The sequence below is a fragment of the Uncinocarpus reesii genome, genomic scaffold (assembly GCF_000003515.1).
Source record: "Uncinocarpus reesii 1704 scaffold_2 genomic scaffold, whole genome shotgun sequence".
Classification (NCBI taxonomy): domain Eukaryota; kingdom Fungi; phylum Ascomycota; class Eurotiomycetes; order Onygenales; family Onygenaceae; genus Uncinocarpus; species Uncinocarpus reesii.
In genome coordinates, this window is record NW_003052499.1 from 2988456 (window position 1) to 3009908 (window position 21453).

Consider the following 21453-nt stretch of genomic DNA (forward strand, 5'->3'; position numbering starts at 1 on the left):
CCACTACAATCAAAGCCATCAGAGCAATATGGCCCTCACTCGAATAATACCTTCAAAGATTCCCTCGCGAGAGTCTGACATAAGCAGGCTCCGACGTCATTCCTGGATTCCTTGAAAACAAGCTGCTTCGTCCACCTGAGAGCCATAAGTAGCGAAGGGGGCTTTGCATTGTGTTTTGGAAGATGATCAACTCCGTCCGTCCTCTGCATGTGCCCGGGAGCCGATGCTCAAGTCAGCCAGACAATACGCCTCCCTGATCTCGCGTTTTCGGAATATTCATCACGCCGTACCAATCTCGCGCTTCTCAATGGCACAGTCTTCTCAGACTCCCCAACAGGGGGAAAAGTGGGAGGACAATCCGCCATACCAGGCTCAATCGCCGGAGAAGTTTGGTAGGGTCTTCTGGCACGGTAGCTGCCAATGCGGACAAGTGAAATATCAATTGAACAGAGAAAAGCCCTTGGATGCCAAATTCTGCCATTGCACAAGCTGCCAGAGACTACATGGTGAGTATTTCCGAGTTGAACCTTTTAAATATCGAAATCACTGTGCATCTAACCGCTAACCTTGCTGACCGCTGACGGTAGGCGCTCCGTTTCAATGGGCTGCCATATTTCACAAATCAGATGTCAATTTTCTAAACGGGCACAATGGCTTGGACTTTTACAAGAGCGGCGAGAATCTGCGCGAGCACAGTCTACCTTGCAAAGTGTTGTGCTCGCATTGCCATTCTCCTATCATGGATGAAGGCCGGAATGTGATACTGCTATTCCCGGAATTGATTGATTTCGGCACAGGTCAACGCAAGAAAGAGGCGTTGGATTTATTTGCTCCTAGGTAAGAATCTTCCTCTTTCGACGGTCGGACTCGCCCGTGTCTTGTCTTTCTCATGCGTACCAGTTCGGCTGATTTGCTTCGTAGCTGCCATATATTCTATTCGCAGAGACTCATAGATTTAAACGATGGGAAACCCAAATGGGAGGGTTTGAACGACTCGAGCAAAAGAATGGATTCGTGATCGTTTTTAGAGACGAGAGTAGATTTATACCGAATTGAAGAGACGTGGCCCCCATGCACAGGTGACGATGTGTGTTGCCACAGCTGTAAATAGCTTATCAGCTAGAATCCCAAAGATGAACATGCACATCCATACACCATTACTTGTCTGATATCCAAAAATACATCTTCTCCCATTGTGTCTTTTCATCGCATCTTCAACCGCTGAGCTCCCGGACTCTGGATGACGTCGCCGCAACGCCCAAGAAGAACCCCACCAACAGCTTCAACTGGTCTCCAGATCGTCTTTCTCCTCGTCTTCATTCTCGCTTTCTTCCCGAGCATCCTCTTCACGTCTCTGAACCGCTTGGCTTCGTTATCTTCCTCAATCGCTCACTTCGCTCTTCCACACCACTCTCCCCACCCGGCGTCCCCGCCCTCACAGTCACCCGCCCCGGTGCCCGCAGCGACGATGAGCTGGTTTCAAAAGACCATCAACCTTCCCCCTCGTTCGCGCGGCTCCTATCTCATCACAGACCAGATCGTATCCGAGCTACCAGAATTACGCAACTACAAAACCGGCTGCTGAACCTCTCGTCCAGCATACTAGCTGTGCGCTGAGTCTGAACGAGAATTGGGATGAAGATGTCCGTGCCGATATGAGCGATGCATTGGATAGAATTGCACCAGAGGATCGGAAGGGAAACTTGTACCGCCATAGCGCGGAAGGGCTTGACGATATGCCGGTAAGCAAAACCATTGTGCATACTGATAGAAAGGACGGTTCCTTCTCTAATCACGTCTAGGCCCATATTAAATCCGCGTTGGTCGGTGCTAGTGTGACAGTCCCTATTACGAACGGCCGTCTGGCTACGGGAACATGGCAGGGAATTTGGTATCTTGAATTCCGGACTTCTAAGCATCAAAGAAAGGTGGTCGCCACCATCCAGGGAGAGAAGAACTCTTGAGTGTGAGGGAATACTTGGATTCCGGATCCAAAATAAAGGGCACAATACAGGGTGGAAGAGAATTGCGAATACTGGCTCGAGAGGCACGGCTTGAGGGGCTATAGTTCTTAGATAAAATGCTAGGAACCTGCTTTCCGACCTCGTAGGAGGAAAACGCGAGGTTCGAAATCATAGCTGGTTCGCACTATGTAAGAGGACACAATGCATAAGAATATTCAACGTTTGAATCAATGGATTTTCCGTTCAACAGAAGCTGATACCTGTACAATATAAACCATGAATCCAGTGAGATAAAAAGAGCAACAGGCTCCCTGACACGGCTTCCAATTGTTTCTACCGTCTCGCGTCAATGGGAGGAGGGAGCACTCAGAGAAAGATCAGATGGCAAGTTGGAGATTATCTATACAGTTTAACTATCGCTGCTCGTAGCCTCCTTCTGTAATTCGTTGAGATTCGGGCACCTCCGCCGCGTCCCCGAGCGGTTCCAGTGGATACGACGTCTGAGGGAGAGATTCCAGGAATTTGCGGTTGTGTTCATGAGCCTAATATTGCATTGATTAGTGACGGATTTGAACAGCGAGAAATCAAAGGACATACAAAGGGAAGTCCACAGTATCCGCAGGCTGCGATCTCGGGTTTATCGGTGTTGATGAAGATCCTAGGATGACCCAAAGGCCCACCGCCACCGTCGCATGAGACGATTCTCTCCTTTGTCCACCTCACGGGTTGCTTGTGGATCAACTCAATGGCGGCATACGGGCGTGGCTACCAATTCATCAGCGATTAGGTCCTCACACATAGAACATCCCATAGCCGCTCAATTGACGGAGAAAAGATTAAGCTTTTCATAGGCACTGACCTGGTAGTCCATTATTGTCTGTTCAAATCTAGGTCCAGACATAGCCACCTCCCTCGGCTGCTGGCTTCGTGCCCACGTTGTCGCTCGATTCGGCGCCTGCATCTGCACCTCCGCGCTGGCCTGCTCCACGGACTCCTGCAGTTTAGCATCTTGCCCGCCCATAGAGTCCAAGGGCACCGTGTTGGTCTCCGATATGCTTGTTACTTTCTTCTGCGGGTTGGGGTCGTTGGTCGGGATGGCATTTTCGGACCGCTCGGAGAGCCGGGGGACGGTTGCGGTGTAATTGGCACGGGGAATGAAGCGTGACGATCGTGCCGTAAAAAGGCGCAGACTGGAGCGTGTTGAGAACAGCATCTTGACCTGGTGGCGGACTCGCTCGTGGGCGAAGAGAAGCGACAGTCTGGTTTGGCGGTGGAATGAAGGTGCATCGACGGCCATGTGGAAGCAGCCAATCAGCACCCTTCCTGGCGCCTCACTGGAAATTCAGCGTCGAATTCGTTTTCCCGCAAACGCGAGAAAAAATCCCGGTTGGTTGCTGCGAGAGTGTCAAATAGCAAATGATCTCAATCGCTCTTCTATCCTACATCCCTTTGTGTCAGAATAGAGCTGTCTGACTTGCCGGTTCCTTGTCATCGTCAAGATGCCTCGTCCACAGGGTGGGAAGACAATGTCTTCTCGGCTTCTCACTATGAAAGTAGGTCTCTCGTCTCAATGACTACTCGGAAAGCTCTAGGGACTAATTTTTAAACTACGGTATAGTTTATGCAACGTGCTGCCGCTGCGACTTCCAGCTCCCCAGCCACTCCATCCAGTCAACCCTCAGCGCCCGATTCCGCAGATATCGACTCCGAAGTGGCCACGCCTGCGCCCAAACGCCAGAAAGTGTCGGATAATGCGTCGTCCTCGGACATGCGAGCTATTTCAGCTGCAATTAGAGCTGAGGAAGAAAAGCGTGCCGCCGCAATCGCAAAGCAAGCAGCCGAGGCCGGCGAGACGCAATGGGTACTGGAATTTCCGGCCGGGACGATTGAAAATACGTCAACGGCCGGAAACAAAGCCGATGATACGGATGAGGAGCTTGAGTCTGGAGGGCGAAGGAGTTATGGAAACTTCAAGAAGAAGACAAAGGCTGCTGTAGTTTGTTCTCCAGTTGCCAGCGCGTATCAAGGGCGTTGCGCATTTGCTGACTTTGATGTTAAATCAGCAACATACCCCAGCGGAAGAAACACCAGGCGAGGACGCTGAGAACCCAGACGAGGACGACGTGTCGGCTCTTATTCGCTCAGCACAATCCCGTGATTCCAGACGAGGTGGTCATAGCCAGAGCAATCGTCAGAATCCAGATGCCGCTCCTAGGGGAATTAGTTCTGGCGGTGGTAGAGGCGGGGGAGGGGGAAGGGCGGGCCAGCGATCCGACGAAGCTCACTTACGCAAGCTAAACAGTATATCCGGGGGAATGTCAAGAGATAGAAAGCCACCCAGCGGCAAAAGGAGAGGATTTAAATAGGGTGAATCGGGGAAAATTTGAATGGGATGAAGCTACCCAACTGCGGAGCGCTACAGCTTTTCGAAAGAAACAACTATTATACAGCTTCATGCTGCGCGAAAGGACATCAAAAGATCCACCAAAAATATGTACGGCCTAGGATGGGCGAGATTTCGGCGAGAGTATGTTCAGAGCCTTGCCTTTTCCTTCTGCTGCTTTTCTTCCCAACCTCTCTTACCGCGATAGTTTATCGCCAAATTCCAAGCAGCAACGCTGATTCCGAGCGGCGGGGCGAGTAGAAGGACCCATGCCCACCACCGCGGGCTCGAGGCTTGAATGCGGGACATGGCCCTCTCTATCTCGGTTACCAGCTCTGTCTTGTCGCCATCGTTCCAAACAATAATGCCCCTTGCGGACTCTACACCTCTGAACTGTGCCCGCTCTACCTTGCCTAGCACATCTCCCTGACTCTTGACACGGTTCTCCGCATCCTCAGCACTCAAATGTGGATCTCGCAACCGCAATCTTTGCATCTGGACAGCAGGGTCCTTAACGCCAACCACAATCACCGTCCCGCAAAGCGCATCCAACCCACTCTCAAACAGCAACGGGACATCCAACACCACTGCCCAATGGCCTTTGAGGTAATACCCCAAAAGCGCACGGTACATCTCCCATCTCACTGCCGGGTGCACGATCCCATTTAGAACCGCGCGATCCTTCTTGCGCTCGTCGGAGCTGCCAAAGACTCGTCGTCCCAACACGGGCCGATTCAAAGGTCGTCCTTTGCCAGGTGTCTCTTCCGGTAAGAGGAGATCTGGAGTGGTGGGACCAAAGTAGTCGACTATAGCCTTATAACCCGATGTACCGGGCTCGACAACTTTCCGAGCGAGGACATCAGCGTCGATTATTGGTAAGTTGTATGGCGGTGCAGTGAGGAGGGAGGAAACGGTTGATTTGCCAGTGGCAATGGAGCCCGTGAGACCGATTAAGAGCATGAGGAGCGTATTGATGTGTACGTCATAACCGGGAAAGATGCGTTCAATGCAAATAAAATCGACCTTTTGTCCAAGACTTATTGGTCGCAATCGCGCATGTATTTTGGTATTCTTAAGCTTCTTTTTCCCGAGTGCCTGCTCGTCCACTGGTCCGTGCTCAATCCTCGACGCGCGCGAACGATGGCGATGCCGCGAAACAACAGTAGGCGTAGTACAATCAGCGGTTACGGGCGCAGGGACCTAGATTGCGAATCGGAACCACTCCGTCAGCTCTCTCTTCCCAAGAATTCTCCTCCAGAGCCGACTTCTAGCTTACTGGTTAAATTGGACGAGCCGTGCAGGGTCTGGGTGCCGGATGTCTGGTCGTTGAATCGTACCGACAAAACTAGGATTGTTAAATTACCTAGTTATCTCGAGGACCGTATGGGATGAGTGCAGCGAAGTCGCGAGAGGAAAAAGTGAACCGGAGTTGATGGTGGTTGTTTGACGAAATATAGAAAAGAGGGTCGCACCTCAATGGGTTTGCCTGGAGAGGAGAAATGATGGGCATCTCTCGGCGAAACCAACCTCGGCTTCGACGACTTGCGAGAAGATGATATCCAAAGCGGCTATATTCTTCCGGCGTTCGTCATAGTGTACAGTGTTAAGTTCATTTAATAACCATTCTGGTTAAATCTTATTGTGATCACCCGCTACAGAGCATAGTCGCGGTGCTGTATCTGTTGAGAATTGATGGATTTATGTTTTGAAACGTAGCTTTGCGCGAAACAAAAATGCAGCGGATGAGCCAGTTTATAATGTCTATTGGCTCCAAGAAATCCTTCATTTTAGCTACAACTCCATGTGTAAGAGGATTCCTGCACCAAATCAACCAAGTCACAGTCAATATCTCTTTCAACTTCCCCGTGCTCCTATATGTCTCCACCTCCAAAGTCCTCCATTCCCGTATCTTGCCCATCATTATTCGTGGCATCATCGCCAGCGAGTACTTTCGTTCGGGGAAGATCGGATAGCGGAGTTGGAGTCTGATCTCCTGGTGTCACTGCAACCACATTATCATTCTCGTCCACGAATTCAAAATTGTACCGCGACAAGAGATGTGGAATGGCGGAAAGTTGTGGGCCATATCGAGCCGTATTATCATATAACTCAAACAGCGGAACGGCGAGGAGTTTCATGTTCTTGGGAACCGACAAAACCTCTGTAGTGAGAAGGTAACCAACAGTTAGTAACCCCATTTAAAAACTTTCAGTTCTGTCCTCATAAGCACAGGAGGGGAAAGGACATACTCTTCTTTGGCAATTGTATAAAATACAACTTCTTGCACTCCTTTGGCCTCGTCACATGTCCCGGCAGGAACGGATACATAAACGTCTCGAAATTCGGCCTCCACCACTGCGCCAGGGTATCTCCAACCTCCCAATCCTCATTGACACCTTCACCAGTGAACTGCGACCCAACAGGGGCGAGGCGTTCGTTTAATCGCGCCTTGAAACCTTCGACCTCGTCATCGGCATGTTTGAGATAGTCGCCGGGACTGCTCGAATTTCATTCTTCCTGTTAGTTCCATAACGAACATATTATTTCCCCCAAAAACCAAAAGAAAAAGAAGAGAGACCCCGGCGTACAGTTTAAAAAACGCATTCGCAATCTGCAGCATCAACACATGCGGATGATTATGTTCATGACACACCAGCACCCCCTCGCACGTTCGTCTCATGCCATACTGCTCATAATGCTCTTCTAGGCGCTTTAATCTTGCCAGCACCGAAGGATCTTCTTCCGGCTGCGTCTCCTTGGTGCCGAATGTGTAATTTGACAGTGGGTAAAGACGGATTGTGGGTGGTTGTTTTGCAGAGAAGGATTTTGGGATGATGGGTCTATAAGCCGTCAGGGGAACGAGAGGGTCAGTAGACTCTGGGGAGCGTTGCCTGGCAGGCAGAATAGACATGGTGAGGCTTACGGGCGCGAGCTCTCTTGGGCTGTTGACGAAACAACCGACATTGCTCCTGGTTGGATTGGACGTAATTATCAGCTTCAAGACGGCAAATTAAACCGATAAAAGAGATATTTTGCGAAATGGCTGATAACGACAGCTTTCTCGAGCTTTGCCAGGTTGATTGCGCTTCTTCTGCTGCCTCGAGCTTCCAAGTGAGCCGTTCGAAGCTCCCGCCTGATTGATAGCAGGAAAATTGATATTCCGAAAACTGAGAGCATCAGCTTATGTAATACCGAATTCTGAGATGAGATATGGAGTATAAAATTCGTCTTCATGGAAGAACACATTGTTCATGCATCTATTTGAATTGCAAACCAGAGTCATATAAAAAGTGCAGTCCAAGTCTAATCCAGTACTGTACAACAGAGGTAAAGATTTAAATCATAATCGGGTGGAATAATTTGCCTGCGAAAAGCCCAAAAGAAGTATCGAAGAACACGACCAAGAAATGCATTGCAACAGGGTCAACAGCAAAATAGGGTATTGTAGCGCCTTGACACAATGGGGAATGAATTGAGATTTTTATAGCTTGGGTTCAAAGTCCTCATACTGGCTCAAATCCACCATGGGAGAGGCAGCTGGACTAACGGACAGATGAGCCTTGAATTCAGGGACACTCGTGATATAAACGGGTTTATTTGGCACGACAACACCATTGACACCATTCGTTTGTACCTCTTTCGTCTTCTCACCGTCAGTCAAAGCGGGCTTTACGCCAATGTCAGGAAGTAACTTGGCAAGTAATTGGTTGCCTCGCTCAACAATGGATGCGATCTGGTCTTCAGCAAGTTTCACTTCTTCCGTTAAGAATTGCTTCATGGTATTTGTGATTCCACCAATATCCTCGCTCGAGATCGTCACGCTCTCAAACGCCTTCTTCAACTTTTCACTTTCGACCTCAACGTTGACGGACGACAAGAACTTGGTCAACCCCTCGATCACGGTGTCTTTCTGTCCTGTTGAGGCAACAGGGCTCGCAGTAGCTTGGGCTTTCATGTGGACAGCAAGCTTAGCGCGAGAGGGAGAACAAGGATCAATATATTTTCGATAAAATTCCATAATCTCCGATTTTGTGAGTGGCTTCACTGCTTCGGCATCCGTCTCGTGCTGCAAATAATCATAATACTCGGATCCTATGTGTGCCCAGTAACGGTTGGTCTCCGACGAAAGATTCTTGAGCTTCTCGAGTCTCTTGTTGACGACGCTGCGCTTGTGTGCCTCAAATACAGCATCAGACATTTCCTCAAGGTATTTAGCAAACCCTGCCAAGAAGGCGTCAATGCGGGATTCAAGATAATCACAATCACGTTCGCTTTGGATAATCACGCGATAACCTAAAGTGGTCGCAGAGTAGCGAGAGCCGCTCCAAACAACGTATCCCAACTGTTCCTTGGTGCGCAGTTGATCGAATGCAGGTTCACTCGCCATCTGTGCAAATAGTTGGATTTTGGATCGCAATACAGGATCGGTTATGCTTCCAACAAACAAGTAATATTCAATACAATGATTGATATTAGCTGGGTCTTTCAAGGTATATTCGTAAATATAGTTGCTTCCCCGAGGTATTATCATATTTCGTCTAACGCGCCACTGAGAGCGAGGAAGTGGCCGGGCTTTGAACGTTGACTCAACCAAGTCGGTAAGTTGAAGAGCATCCTCCTTGTAGAGGTTCCCGTGGGCCAAAACCTCTATATGAGTCTGGCTTAGGAGCTGTGGGAAGAATGCAGCAACATCTGCAGCCTCGATATGCTCCAACTCCTCTGCCAATTGGTGGTTGATAAACGCCTTTTCAGCGGTTAAGTACCTCGTATAATTACCGACCTGATAGTACGGCAATTGGTACTCTGCATTGCGGAAGCCTCTGGCCAATCGCTCCTTCATAATTCTAAACCGATCAGGCTTAACCTCAAGGTCTTTCATGCTGTGCAAAACCTTCTCGAGGAGAACAGCCATTTTATCATTGTATCCAATGATTGAAATATCGAGGCCAAAGACACTAGGCACCAGGTCATAATCCAAGCCTGCCAATTCTGCGTCATATGAATACTCTGTCAGGGCGTCTCTGACCAATTCACAGTAGAGACGGGTCTTTACGTTGTTGCCCGGAGTCGCATACACAAGTGGGTTTCTCAACGTGACCTCCAATGCAGCTTTGGGTACCCAAAAAGTGTCATCTTTTTTAAACCAGGTCCGTACCCGTTCGTCGTTGCGGATCAGACTGGGTGTTTGCGCAGGCTTGTCAACTTCTTTTTTCTCTACCTCCAACCGCGTTGGCACGAATTCGTTTTTGTGCGGTAGATGCAATTCAGGTATCTTGCCCGCAGGCGGGGATTCAAGCAGCTCACGAATTTCAGAAAGCAGCTGCTCCGAAACTTTTTCGACCCTATATTCAGTGCCGTACCACTTTTCCTTTTGGTTCCAGTCACCAGGGTAAGTTTGCGAGATAAGCTCGATGTTGAAATTATCAGCATTGAGATAGCTGAGTCCGCGAGTAATGAGTGCGGGATCAAACTTTCGAAGCAAAGAACAACTGATCAGCCATTCCCGGGGATAAGGCTTTTGCATGACACTGCTGAGGCTGCTTGTGAATCGGCTAGCGGGTGACTTTTGCTTAAATCGAAAATCGACCTCCGCCAGGTTCTTCATTTCGTCAAAAATCCACTGCTCGGGAGGATTTTCCTTGATAAGCGCAATGTATTGGAAGACAGCTTTGGCTACCTCCTGGTGATGATGCAAGCCATCTTCGGTCAGACGGATGGATATATTGAAAAAAGCAGAACCAGGGCATACGGGCATGCCACCAGCCGAAAGCTCAGTCGCCCAACCCTTGGCTTTGATGTATGCAAGAATACTGCCAGGCCCCTCATGGCCAATTAAATGGCTGATATATCTGCTGGGCTGGGTTTCGTACATCTCCAATTCATCCTGGTACACGAAGAAAATGTCGAGTGAGCGTGTGTCCATCACCGGTTTAGCGTATACCATTTTCAACATATCTTCTGGGGCAAAAGGCCGGACATCATCCCATCGGTTTTGTGGAAGCTCCTTGTTTTTTACATCGGAAAACAATTTGATGACCCAATGCTCAAGTTGATCCAGAGTTTCTCTTCCCAAAACCACGAGCTTCATGCGGTTTGCAGAATAGTGCTTCTCATGGAATTTGATGAACTCCTGCCGTACATCCAGCCCACGGCTCTGAGGATCATCGCGCAAAGTTTGTAAATTTCCAGTGGAGAAATGATGATAGGGATGCTTCGGGTTTGAGAGCGACTTGTTGAGCTGCAACAACCGCCAAGGGTCACTTTGCAAATTCTTCTTGTTCTCTGAGTCGACAGCCCGGAGTTCACGGTCCAGCGTCGAAGGAAGAAAGAGGGGACAGATGAAAAACTGGGCGAATCTATCGAGAGCACCGTACAACGGCGATTCTGGGTCGTTTGTGGTGGACGCACTCTCCTCAACGGTGCTAGATCGTCTATCAACCAAAGGCCCCAGGGGAGCGGGAGTTGCTGAGGGAGTTGGCACCGCAGGCGTCTGGGGCTCCACAGGGTGCGAATGAGACGTGGCAGCAACCTCAAAATAGTAATTTGTTTCGGTGGCGGCAGTGTAGGCATTCGAATGGCCGGAATGGGCAGCAAGATACTGATTATAGTCATTTTCCCCGGGATACTAGTATTCAACAGATGAATTAGCTTTCGATCGAAAGATCTCTAAGCGTCGATAGCATACCTTTTCTGTGCCCATAAACAGCAAATGCTCTACGGCGTGAGCCATGCCGGGCATATCATCATCATCGGAGAAATTGCCAACATTGACATTCACCGACGCACTCGCCTTGTCTGTGTTTGGGTCATGGACAAGTAAAGCCTCTAGCTTGTTCGCAAGCCTGATGACGCGATAAGAGCGGTCATCAACAACCGGCTTCTCGACGTCGTCTGCTACACGTTCGACGAGCATCTTGGCTTCGAGGTCGCGCAAAGAAACGGGAATGGACGAAGATGCTGAAGGAGAAAACGAAGTGTTCGAGGTGAAAGAAGGGCGTCCCAATTTGCAAGAAGAAGAGACTAGAGAGCGCAGGGTTGCCGGGGGGTCCCTTGCAAGGAGTGAAGGGTAGCGGAAAAGCGGAGAAGGCTGGAGACAACGGTGATGGAAAGGAGGGACAGAAAGCCGGTATGACGACAAAGCAACCCTGTTCAAGTGAAGCGAGCGTGAGGAAAACAGGCGTTGCGAACGACTGAAAATGGATGGATGGAGGGTCCCAAGCGAGGACCTTGGAGGCATGCAAGGAGGGAATGGGAAAATCGATGATAGGACGACGCGAAATCGAACCGGAAACAGAGTCAAGGAAAAAGAAAAAAAGAGAGGGCAATATATTTTTATATGGACAGAAAGAAAAAGAGGAGAAAGAGGCGAAGGCTGGCGGGAGACAGGTGGCGGGAAGCCAGGGAGCCGAATCCGGTACGGGGCGGTTTGTACCCAGAAGTAGCTCGGGGTTACTTTTCAACGGCAGAGCCAAGCCAAACGATTAGTGAGGACCGGATGCGAGACGATGAGGGGGAGGGATGACCCTGGCCTGGCCGATGTTTCACTCTCACACGACGTGTGATTCTTCAAAAGAAAGAATGAATAGGCGACGGTCGCACGGCAAAGGGCTGGTGGTCTTGCTGGACAGGCGAACGTTGAGGTGCGGCGGGAGAGAGGAAAACAGGAGGAGAGTGACTCTGCAGGTACCTGGCCGCTTGGTGTCAAGCCCATACAATCCTTGGGTAGACATCGGGTACCAAATTGCTTTTTCTGCGGAATCGCCTGCTCTGATTCGCCCGATTGCCGCAGCGTTGCCCAATCAGGCAGGCGGTCGCGCAGGCTTGGCAGGGCAGTTTTATTGCCACTTTCTGCAAATTCTGATTGGCTGGGAAAAGCTTGTTTCTGGTCGCCGAATGCGGTTTAGCGTAACCGCGGAGGCTGCAGCCGGGCGATCCTCGTGATTAGTAATAACGGCCGCTCTTATTGCTGCCCTGCAGTGTCACTTCATTTCTGAATCTTCTCTGCTTTCTGACTTGCCCTGGGCTGCTTTCCATTCGTTGTCTACCCTGGAAAATCCCATCATCGCTGTTCCATGGACAGTTACCCGTCAAAGAAAACTTTGATCACATTTTTCTTTTCCAGAAAGTTAATGCTTCAAGTAGACAAGTACCTATTGTGTACTTGCAAGTACCGCCTTGATGTTGTCACACTGCCATTGGGAAGCACACGTCCAATTAGCACACTGTGATGCCTAGATTTCATATAAATCCCACCAAGAGGTACTACAGAATCATAAGACAAGTTTCCTCTCTTCTACCCAACTCCAGGTTAACGGCCCCAAGTATATGTACTGCAGTGCACCCCGCACCAGCCCTGCACAAGCAAGTAAGCGTACGGTAACTTTCCGGAACATCGACAAGGGTACCAATATCCTAGTACCATTAAGCAAATGCAAAACGGTGGATGGCACATCCTATTGTCTATCTCAAGAGGATCATTAATGTCCAAGCATTCTAAACAAAGCGTATCAACAATAGCTCCACTCATAACCATCATCAAGCACACAGATAATGCGTGCATGGATTCATAATCCTCAAATATTCATTCAAATCGTATATCGGAACTCAGCAGAACCCTCGATAACGAGCTCTCCGCGTTCTGCCTTGCGGTTGCACCTCCAGAAATATAAGCTCATCACCACGAGAATCACAAGGATCACGAGCTGAGATCTAATGAAAACCGTTAGTATCAGCAACCAAGATCCTTCTGTCTGTCAGGAAGAGGAAGTCATCACTTACGTGATTGCAGCCCAGATCCCAGGAATATACTCGGGTGCATCCTGGGACCGGAACACCAAGCTACCCGCAATACCTCCAACGCCGCCCATTCCAACCAACGTGGCACTGGACAGCGCGCGAGTCCATTGTCCGCGAATATTATTCGCTTGGTAGGCCATAGACGCCGGGATGTTCGCGTTGGCTCCCGCAGTGGTGAGGAAGACGCCCACGTACCGCACGGCGTTTCCTTTGGCGAATCCCATCATCGGCAAACCGATCAAGGTGATAATAGCATTAAAAGCAATAATCGGGGCGCGCATCCTATACTTATCTCCAGCCCAGGATGTTGCAAACATAAGAATGGCAGCGAAGAAGTAGGGTGGTGCTACAAGGCACTGCGATTCGCCGACACCGAATCCCATTCCTTGAGCGAGAATTATAGGAAGGAAGTATGCAATAGCGTATGTGACGGTGGTAAGACAGCTGCAACGCCATGATTATAAGCATGCATCAGCAATGAGGGAACGGAATTAGGTCACGTACAAGAAGACCATCGCAAAGCCCCAGACTTTCGGGTCCAACGCTGGTCGAAGGAACTTTGCCATACTAAATGGTTCTGGGTCGGCATCGCCCCGATCTTTGTTTAACCGCCGAATAATGAATGCTTGTTCTCTAGAATTGAGGAACCCCCATGCCTTGTGCGCCTTGTCCGGGAAGTCGACAATGAAAATATAGCACACTACGGCAACAGCGATTGAAATCTAGTGGCCACGGTTAGAATAGGGGCTCGAGCACTCATCAGTTTGCGGGCAAAACTTACAACTCCTTCCATGATAAAAATCCATCTCCAGCCTCCTAAACCGTGCATGCCATTCATCTGGCTTAGTCCGAATGCAAGAATACCAGACAAGGAGCCAGCAACTGCGCCGATAAAATAAAAGAGGGAGTATCGTTTTTGAACCTCATCTGGCGTTCAAGTCAGTTTGCCTTGCTCGTCTTAAAGGAAGGATCCCATGCGACGCACATCGCGAATACCAGCAGGAAAGAAGATATACGGTGCCCGGGAAATAACCAGCCTCAAGAATACCGAGAAGCGCTCGTAAACCGGCCATCTGCTGCCAAGTCTTCGTGAATCCAAAACCCTGTCGATGGCGGTTAGCATGTAGCGAATTCGTGCACCGTATTGGATCTCATACAATCAAAACAACACCCCAAGTGGCCACGATTATGGAGATGAAAATTCGCGGTCCGATTTTCCGAATCATAGCAGTTGCAAAAGGTTGGCAGACGATATATGTCACAAAGAAGATCAAGACAATGACGGACTGCGTAATTATGTCAGCGCCTAGCTTAATCGTAACTATGATAGAAGTGGACTAACGTATCGAAATCCCACTCCCAATTCCAACTCCTTATTCATGCTAAAAAGGCCCAAAGATTAGTCACAGTTTCACCCGCAGGTATCGAGAAAGTCACAAATCATACCCCGCAATTGCTGCCATGGACGTGTTGGTTCTATCCATCAAACTGATGCAATATCCCAGACCACAGGTTGTAACCAGTCGTAGATCCACGCGGTGAACGATTTTCCGTTGCTCCTTGTAACTGAACTCCTCATCGACATCGACATCGGAATACTTGGTATCAGGAACGGTATCGATATGCTCGACACCGCTGCTGGAAGCTTTCTCTTCGTCCCGGGACATTTTCCTGGCCAAGGAACGTAGTATCGGACGACTGAGGGAATATGTGATTTGGAAGATTTGACCTTCCACAGTTTGTATAAAAAACCAAACTGCAGCGAACAGGCTTGCTATATATGCACCCTGTGAGGATTGCCACAACCTTTCCCCCGCAAAACGATCGTGCTTTATCCCACAGTCATCCGTAGTATGGAGTTGCAGGTACTCCGTACTTAATCGGGAATGGATTTGCCCGAGTGGAGCGGACACTCTCCAGTTGAACTTCAGCAGCAAAAAGGCTTTAAAATAAAGTTAACGTCGAGATCCAAAGGACCCGAAAAGAGTGGATTCCAAGAGCGAGCACGTTCGAGAACTGTAAACATGTGCGATACAGCCAGCTTAGGAAAATGGTCCGTACCCGCCTATTCTTATCACCAGCCAATCCCAGTTATTCCGAGGTAGAACTTAACCATCTTGAAGCAGAGCTGGCGGGTCCTTTGCGTTCTTGCACAGAGAACGTGGCCAATTCTCCCACGCAAAAATCCGGGGTTGGATCCACCAATCTCTTTGCCATCCAAGATTCGCACGAGAAGAGGGCTTCTTTTGCACGGGTAGCAATAATGATAATATTGATAATAATGATAATCGTGATGGTGGTGAGCTGGAGATCAACTCAACTCAACAGCAACCCGCAACCACAGTGAGGGCGGATAAAACAACATCAATTGTCCCCAGTAGCGTGAAAATCGCCAAGCCCCGCGGAGTGAGCTTGGAAATAGCCGCCACTGAGAGTCCCTGGTTCTAGAAAGCGGTAGCTGCTGGCTGCTGAGATAAAGTTTTCATTAACCTTGGGGTGATAACCTTATTACCCCGCAATCTCTCAGCATGGTTGCAGAAGTTCCTCGGTTGGGCTTCTTGATCTTCTGGTTTGCTCTATGGTTCAAGGTGAATAAGCTAGGATACTAATAATTGAGAGGACTCACCTTCAGCAAGCTTGTTTGAAGATCAACGTGCCCAACGCTTAGCATTGGAGACAATCTGCTCGGAAGATGCCCGTCGCATCGTACGGAGATTCTCTGGAGCCATGAGTCGCTGATGTCTTTCTCAGAGCACGTACATACTAGTGGCTTTCCAGCTGGGCAAAACTCAGGAGGCATTTGGTTGAGTTGTTTTCCCCAGCAACTTCAACAAGAAGAATGAATTCCTGGATCTCTCAAGCTACTGGCAGCTCCTATAGCTAGACTGGTAAGCCAATTTCTAGTCGAAGTGGGTATCAAGCAAAACAGGTCATTCCCTGATAATATGTTCTTGTTGTCACAGTTTCGAGTCTGTGCAGTTCTGACTATGCCCTTCCCCACGCGGTGCATTGGGTCCAACTGGGGGTGTTGCGCCCTTTGTCAAAAATCACCACAAAATTGGGGACTGCTGCTATGTGCTGCCGGAGAAGCATAGATCTTGTACACTGACTTGGTAAACACACTAGTGAAAGTGATCCAATCTCGACTCTAATTGGAACCACAGGCGTCGTTGACACGGACGGGATCTTGAGAGATCCAGGTCCCTTCTCACTGGCAGTTGGTATGGAGCTAAGCATTGTGGCAAGAATTGGGTTCGCTCACTCCGAAGGGTAGGGTCTTTTTTCCTCGACTTGAAACTAGATTCACAGACGAAGAATAACCATGTGGGCTAAATCGTCTTGGCATCTGAGTCCAGCTCCCCCAAGGTTCCCAGAGCTATCCGACAATCACCTCATTTCCAGAGCGGATGAGACTTGAGCCTGAGGAAGTCGTTTTCCCTCCAAGCCTAATAGACTTTCAAAACGTCAGTATTACTCCGTACTTATGTGAATCTCGGAGAACTTCCTTCCTACATCATTCGACTTACATCGAGCTCCGGTGGCCGGCCAGACAACAAAAATCATGCCTAGGCCTTCCCGTAGTTAATGCGCGCAATTCCAGCTCCTTGGACATTTGCGAGAGCTCAATTTGTCTTCAGCGCCACATTTCAAACACGAGTATGAACCGCCATTCTCCTTCCCCTATTGAGAGGGACATCTCTCAGCACCTGGTATCAAGTTCTTCACCCTTTGCCCTTTTGACTTTCTCGCCGATACCAACACCAAGTTGAAGGCCTCGTCCAGCGATGAGATGAAAGCAAGGAGCACCATAGATGGGGCCTGGCATTTCATCAGCTGTTGACGCCACAAAGAGGACCCTTGAACAAGCGCCTTGCAAGAGCCATTTTTGCTCCCAAGCAATAGACTTCCCATCTGATCCCACAGGTCCCGAAGCCTGTTGTGAGGACAAGGTTTTGCCCTACGGTCATGTGCCCAAATGGTTGACTGTTTGTTATGTTTGCACCGTGCCCCCTTTCCCGCATCCAACTCTCGTGTTGAGACCATATCAATGACAAACACCCATCATCGTAAATATTTACATGTTGACTACGGGTTTCACCGCTGCCTAAAACAGCACGATATTACTCATTGGCCGCGACCCCCTCCCCATTTAACACCAACCCTTCACCGCTCTCCACCTTTTGGGACATATCGGCAAAAGCCCCAGGACGTCTTCCATTAGACAAGACCTAGGGCGGAGTCTTGCTCTGCATAGTATCCGATTCAACACCCAGCTCTATGGGGGTATATTTTCATCACGCGGGACCCGATGCGTAGACGGTAGACAATTGGAAGGGAATCTGTTGCCAAGATCGCATCCGGCTTGATTGATGGCGTTTGTCGTGAAATGTCAAATCGCAAGTTAATCGTGTACGAAGTACAGGCTGCGGTGCTTCCCTATTGTGTACCCTGTGTGTTCCTTAAGCTGGACCGGGAAAAGTAGACATGAAGAGGTTTTGGCAGAAGTTCAGTTCCGGACGCCATATATAAAAATCGTATGCAAGACATGCAGGTCTAAGTCTTTTTCTAACTTACCGCTGTCCAGTCCTCTAAAAGGCATTTCAAATCTTCCAAAGCCGGAATCTTGACCCTAAAGCAGTTCAGTGGTCAAGCTAAAAAGGCCGTCGCTCCATTCTTGCTGAGACAGTCAGTTAACACGTGTGAGGATACAACATGAAATCCCGGTTTTGGTAAAATAATTAGCTTATTTGCTCATAATGCAGATTAATATTTCGTTTCATAAATCAACAGTATATCTGTTAACATAAAATAAACCGATACCACCCAGATACCATGCCTTTTAACCATATATGCCATAATGGAAAATGCAAAATAGAACTCCACAGCCCCTCTGCTGGGGAAACCCATCACGTGCTCCACTCGAAGGAACCTGGGTTGTGATAGAGCAGAGTACAAAAGGGATCGATGGGTTTGCGATGAAAAAATCCGAAGCAGGCGGAGAGAATTCGACATTTAGACAGTAGCATCGCCCCCCTTGCCATCCGGGCCGACTGCAATACTAATTGGTTCACCAAGCGTATCCTTCTCTGTGAGGCCCATATCAGCAGCAAAAGTCGAATGCGGCTTCCATTTGGCAGAAGTACGAGGGGTGGTCTCTTCAAGCATCTTGTCGACTTGTTCGAGAGTTAGGCCTTTGGTTTCAGGGACGAGCAGGTAGGCGTAGATGAAGCACATGACGCAAAGAGAGCCCCAGAGGAAGAAAACCTTGGGGCCAAGGTCGGCTTTGTCGGAATAGACAAGGTATGGGGTGATGACTGCAATGATCTAGATCGAAAAGTTAGTATCTACATGCTTAGCGGCGAAAAGAAACAGGAAATACGTACGCAGTTCCAAAGCCAGTTGGACGCAGTCGCAAGCCCGACACCTCTCGCACGGATGGGAAGCGGGTAAATTTCGCCAATGACAACCCAAGCACCAGGACCCCAGGTGCTGGCGAAGAAGAAAATGTAGATGCAGATAAAAGCAATCATAGCCTTGACTGCATCTGGTCTTTCGCCAACGGTCACACCAATAATTGCAACGATGAATTCACAGATCAACATGCCGAGAGCTCCCCAGATGAGCAAGGGACGACGACCGATCTTCTCAATTGCCCAGAAGGAGATCGGAGTTGAGCACACATTGACCAAGGTGGTGATAAGACCAATCAAAAACGGATTGTTGATGGTGCCTAGGGATTGGAAGAAAGTAGTTCCGAAATAAAAAATGAAGTTGACACCAGTCCACTGTTGCATCATCTGGAGCGAAGTGCCGAGAATGGTGCGGCGGAGATTGCTGGCAGGGTTGAAGAGCGAGCCGCGGAAACAGTTGATCCACGAAGCCCAATAGCTTCCCTGAGGAATGACCTGGAGTTCATATTCGTGGTTTGCGACGATTTCGGCGAGTTCTTGCTGGATAAATTCCGAATCGACTGGTTGACCACGAAGAGATGCGAGAGCAGATTTGGCGCGATCGAAGTTGCCCTTTTTCACAAAGTAGCGGGGGGACTCAGGGAGCAGGAACAGACCAACAGCCAGGATGATAGCCCACAGCATCTGCAGCGCGATGGGGATACGGTACGATCCGGAATCCGTTCTCTCCTGGGTTCCATAGTCAACGCAAGAGGCCAGCAGCAGCCCCACGGTGATGCAGAACTGATAGCCGGAGACGATAGCGCCGCGGACCTTGCGAGGTGCAATCTCAGACATGTAGAGAATGATGATAGCAGAGACAAACCCGACACCAAAACCGGCGATCAAACGACCGGCAACCAGCAAGCCGAGCTCGGTAGAGGCAGTCTGCAGGACGACACCAACGTTGAAGATGAAACATCCGGCAATGATGGTGGTTCTGCGGCCAAAGAAGTCGGCCAGGTCGCCGGCAATGATGGCACCGAAGAAGGTCCCCGCCGACAAGATAGAGGTAATCAGGGATTTCTGCCACGACGGCACGACATACTTGTCCTTGACCTCTTCGGGCGAGAAGTCAGACTTGTTCAGGCCAGTGAATTCGTGGATAAAGTAGTCCATGCCCAGCACGCCGTTGATGTAGCCAGAGTCGTAGCCGAAGAAGATGCCACCAAAGGCCGCGAAAGCACACATCAGGTACGCCTTCATGGTCACAGGCGCTTCCACGCGCGACACGTCTGCTGTCCCGGCCATGTTGTTCCGCTATCCGGCGGGTTGCCGTATCCTTTGGGCGAGCGTCGAGGGCGGGGAGTCTGGGAGAGGGCGAGTGCAGTCAAGGGCAATTGCGTGAGGGAGAAAGCAGACGAAGAAGAGAGGACGAAGCGCGAGGTGCAGGTCGCGGACCTCACAGGATTGCCGGATTAGGAAAGAACGCAGCACATGACAAGCAGAGGGAAAAGCAGGAAGGAACGCGAGGGGGCAGCTCCTGCCTGTTTAATATAACCTGCCCGAACCAGCAGGCGAGGCCGGAGTGTTTGTTGTGCCAGCACTCCATGGCGACTTCCAAACTGGCTCCAGCCGCACCCCTGTCGCCGGCCCCCAGCGGCGCGTGTGATTGGCGGGCGGCCGGCGAGCTTTGAGTGGGATCATCGGCCGCTGTGATGGTTGCCCGCATGGCCTCCATCTCAACGGCAAATTGGTTGCAATCCAAACCACTTCCCCGTTGGCTATGCATAGGGCTTTTCCGTGCCTCCTTTTCCTGCCTGGCACAGAGCAGTCAAAGCACAAGCCCAAGCTGCAGCGAAGGGCCGCCAGAGGGGTTCTCAGTCTGCATGGCTGAGGTGTTGAGAGCTTCCTAGTGTTGATCAAAGCATCAACACAGTTTGGCTAATGGTAACTAATCGACTATCCGCCGAGTCGAGAAGCTTGAAGAAGCTGTGGAGATTTGAGATTTTCGACGAGTCTCCCTCTTTCTTTTTGCCTTTTTTTTTCCTTTTTTCTTTTTTGCCGCGAGGTTTTTCGGTCGTGGATACCGAGCTGTGAGTTTGGGATGAGAATCCTGGGGTTTGGGGTTTTGCATTTGCAGCTTAAAGGTGAGATTCTTCATCGCGATGCTACCCTGATCTGCTACGCCGGTGCTCATCTCCCATCGCGGGCCCCGGTCTAGGCTCGATTCGTCCTGGTGAGCGTGAGGAAAAGCTTTGCGAACAAGGATCGGGAGTGGAGCGGCGGCGATCCCTGCGCGGCTTGTTGAGTTGTGGCGTTCACAGGGAGAACCAGCTCGGATTCGACCGATGCGATATCAAATCTCAAAGGAACAACTTGAGGAGGTTGTGGGCACAGTAACTAGTTAACTAGTTACCTAGTTAGCAGTACGGAATACGTAGTAGAGAGGCCTCTGAACATTTCTATTCATGTTCTTTATGATGATAGTTAACAGTTGAGTAATCAACGTGGAGCCTCGAGGAGGGTCTCGAAGCTTCAACGGATGCACCCAGAAGAACGCATCTTGACATCACTGCCAATGCCTTAGAGCTTTTGTTCTCAAGGAAGTAGTTAAGTTAATGTCAATGCTGTCACGATCCCAAGTCATCTGCTCCCACCCTGGCGACATGGGTAGCAGTGTCACCGGTTCGCGCACTCGACATGATGCATGGGCCTTCAGCTTTGCCTTCGCACCACCAGTCTTAAATTCTCCGAGCACCTAAAGAAGGCAATAATACATAACTACCTCCAAGCGAAGTAGTGAGAAGGAAAAAAAGAGAAAAAAAAAAGAAGGACAAAGGTCCTTGCTCTTTAGGTCGCTCCAGCAGTGGATAAGCCAGGGTTAATTACTGCACCCGCAGAAATGTGGTTCTGGCCG

At 49.7% G+C, this 21453-nt stretch overlaps 8 protein-coding genes across 8 annotated transcripts; 1 reads left to right on the forward strand and 7 right to left on the reverse strand.

The window, feature by feature from the left end:
* Positions 1-307: 307 nt before the first annotated feature.
* Positions 308-841, forward strand: UREG_03991 (uncharacterized protein; the record flags this gene model as incomplete). Its single annotated transcript, XM_002544428.1, has 2 exons — positions 308-506; positions 588-841. The coding sequence occupies 2 exons, from the start codon at positions 308-310 to the stop codon at positions 839-841; spliced, it is 453 nt and encodes a 150-aa protein (XP_002544474.1).
* A 1536-nt stretch (positions 842-2377) lies between these two features.
* Positions 2378-3261, reverse strand: UREG_03992 (uncharacterized protein; the record flags this gene model as incomplete). Its single annotated transcript, XM_002544429.1, has 3 exons — positions 2378-2506; positions 2562-2729; positions 2824-3261. The coding sequence occupies 3 exons, from the start codon at positions 3259-3261 to the stop codon at positions 2378-2380; spliced, it is 735 nt and encodes a 244-aa protein (XP_002544475.1).
* Positions 3262-4497: 1236 nt separating this feature from the next.
* Positions 4498-5307, reverse strand: UREG_03993 (uncharacterized protein; the record flags this gene model as incomplete). Its single annotated transcript, XM_002544430.1, has 1 exon — positions 4498-5307. One exon carries the CDS (start codon positions 5305-5307, stop codon positions 4498-4500), a length of 810 nt encoding a protein of 269 aa, XP_002544476.1.
* A 911-nt stretch (positions 5308-6218) lies between these two features.
* UREG_03994 (uncharacterized protein) lies at positions 6219-7258 on the reverse strand (the record flags this gene model as incomplete). Its single annotated transcript, XM_002544431.1, has 3 exons — positions 6219-6508; positions 6597-6810; positions 7001-7258. The coding sequence occupies 3 exons, from the start codon at positions 7256-7258 to the stop codon at positions 6219-6221; spliced, it is 762 nt and encodes a 253-aa protein (XP_002544477.1).
* Positions 7259-7828: 570 nt separating this feature from the next.
* On the reverse strand, positions 7829-11260 carry UREG_03995 (uncharacterized protein; the record flags this gene model as incomplete). The annotated part of the gene is made up of 2 exons (XM_002544432.1): positions 7829-10972; positions 11033-11260. 2 exons carry the CDS (start codon positions 11258-11260, stop codon positions 7829-7831), a joined length of 3372 nt encoding a protein of 1123 aa, XP_002544478.1.
* A 1672-nt stretch (positions 11261-12932) lies between these two features.
* UREG_03996 (uncharacterized protein) lies at positions 12933-14810 on the reverse strand (the record flags this gene model as incomplete). The annotated part of the gene is made up of 8 exons (XM_002544433.1): positions 12933-13056; positions 13126-13587; positions 13648-13865; positions 13925-14070; positions 14129-14246; positions 14301-14429; positions 14486-14525; positions 14590-14810. 8 exons carry the CDS (start codon positions 14808-14810, stop codon positions 12933-12935), a joined length of 1458 nt encoding a protein of 485 aa, XP_002544479.1.
* Positions 14811-18156: 3346 nt separating this feature from the next.
* UREG_03997 (uncharacterized protein) lies at positions 18157-19844 on the reverse strand (the record flags this gene model as incomplete). Its single annotated transcript, XM_002544434.1, has 2 exons — positions 18157-18468; positions 18528-19844. 2 exons carry the CDS (start codon positions 19842-19844, stop codon positions 18157-18159), a joined length of 1629 nt encoding a protein of 542 aa, XP_002544480.1.
* Positions 19845-20753: 909 nt separating this feature from the next.
* UREG_03998 (uncharacterized protein) lies at positions 20754-21238 on the reverse strand (the record flags this gene model as incomplete). Its single annotated transcript, XM_002544435.1, has 2 exons — positions 20754-20936; positions 21194-21238. The coding sequence occupies 2 exons, from the start codon at positions 21236-21238 to the stop codon at positions 20754-20756; spliced, it is 228 nt and encodes a 75-aa protein (XP_002544481.1).
* Between the last annotated feature and the right edge of the window lie 215 nt (positions 21239-21453).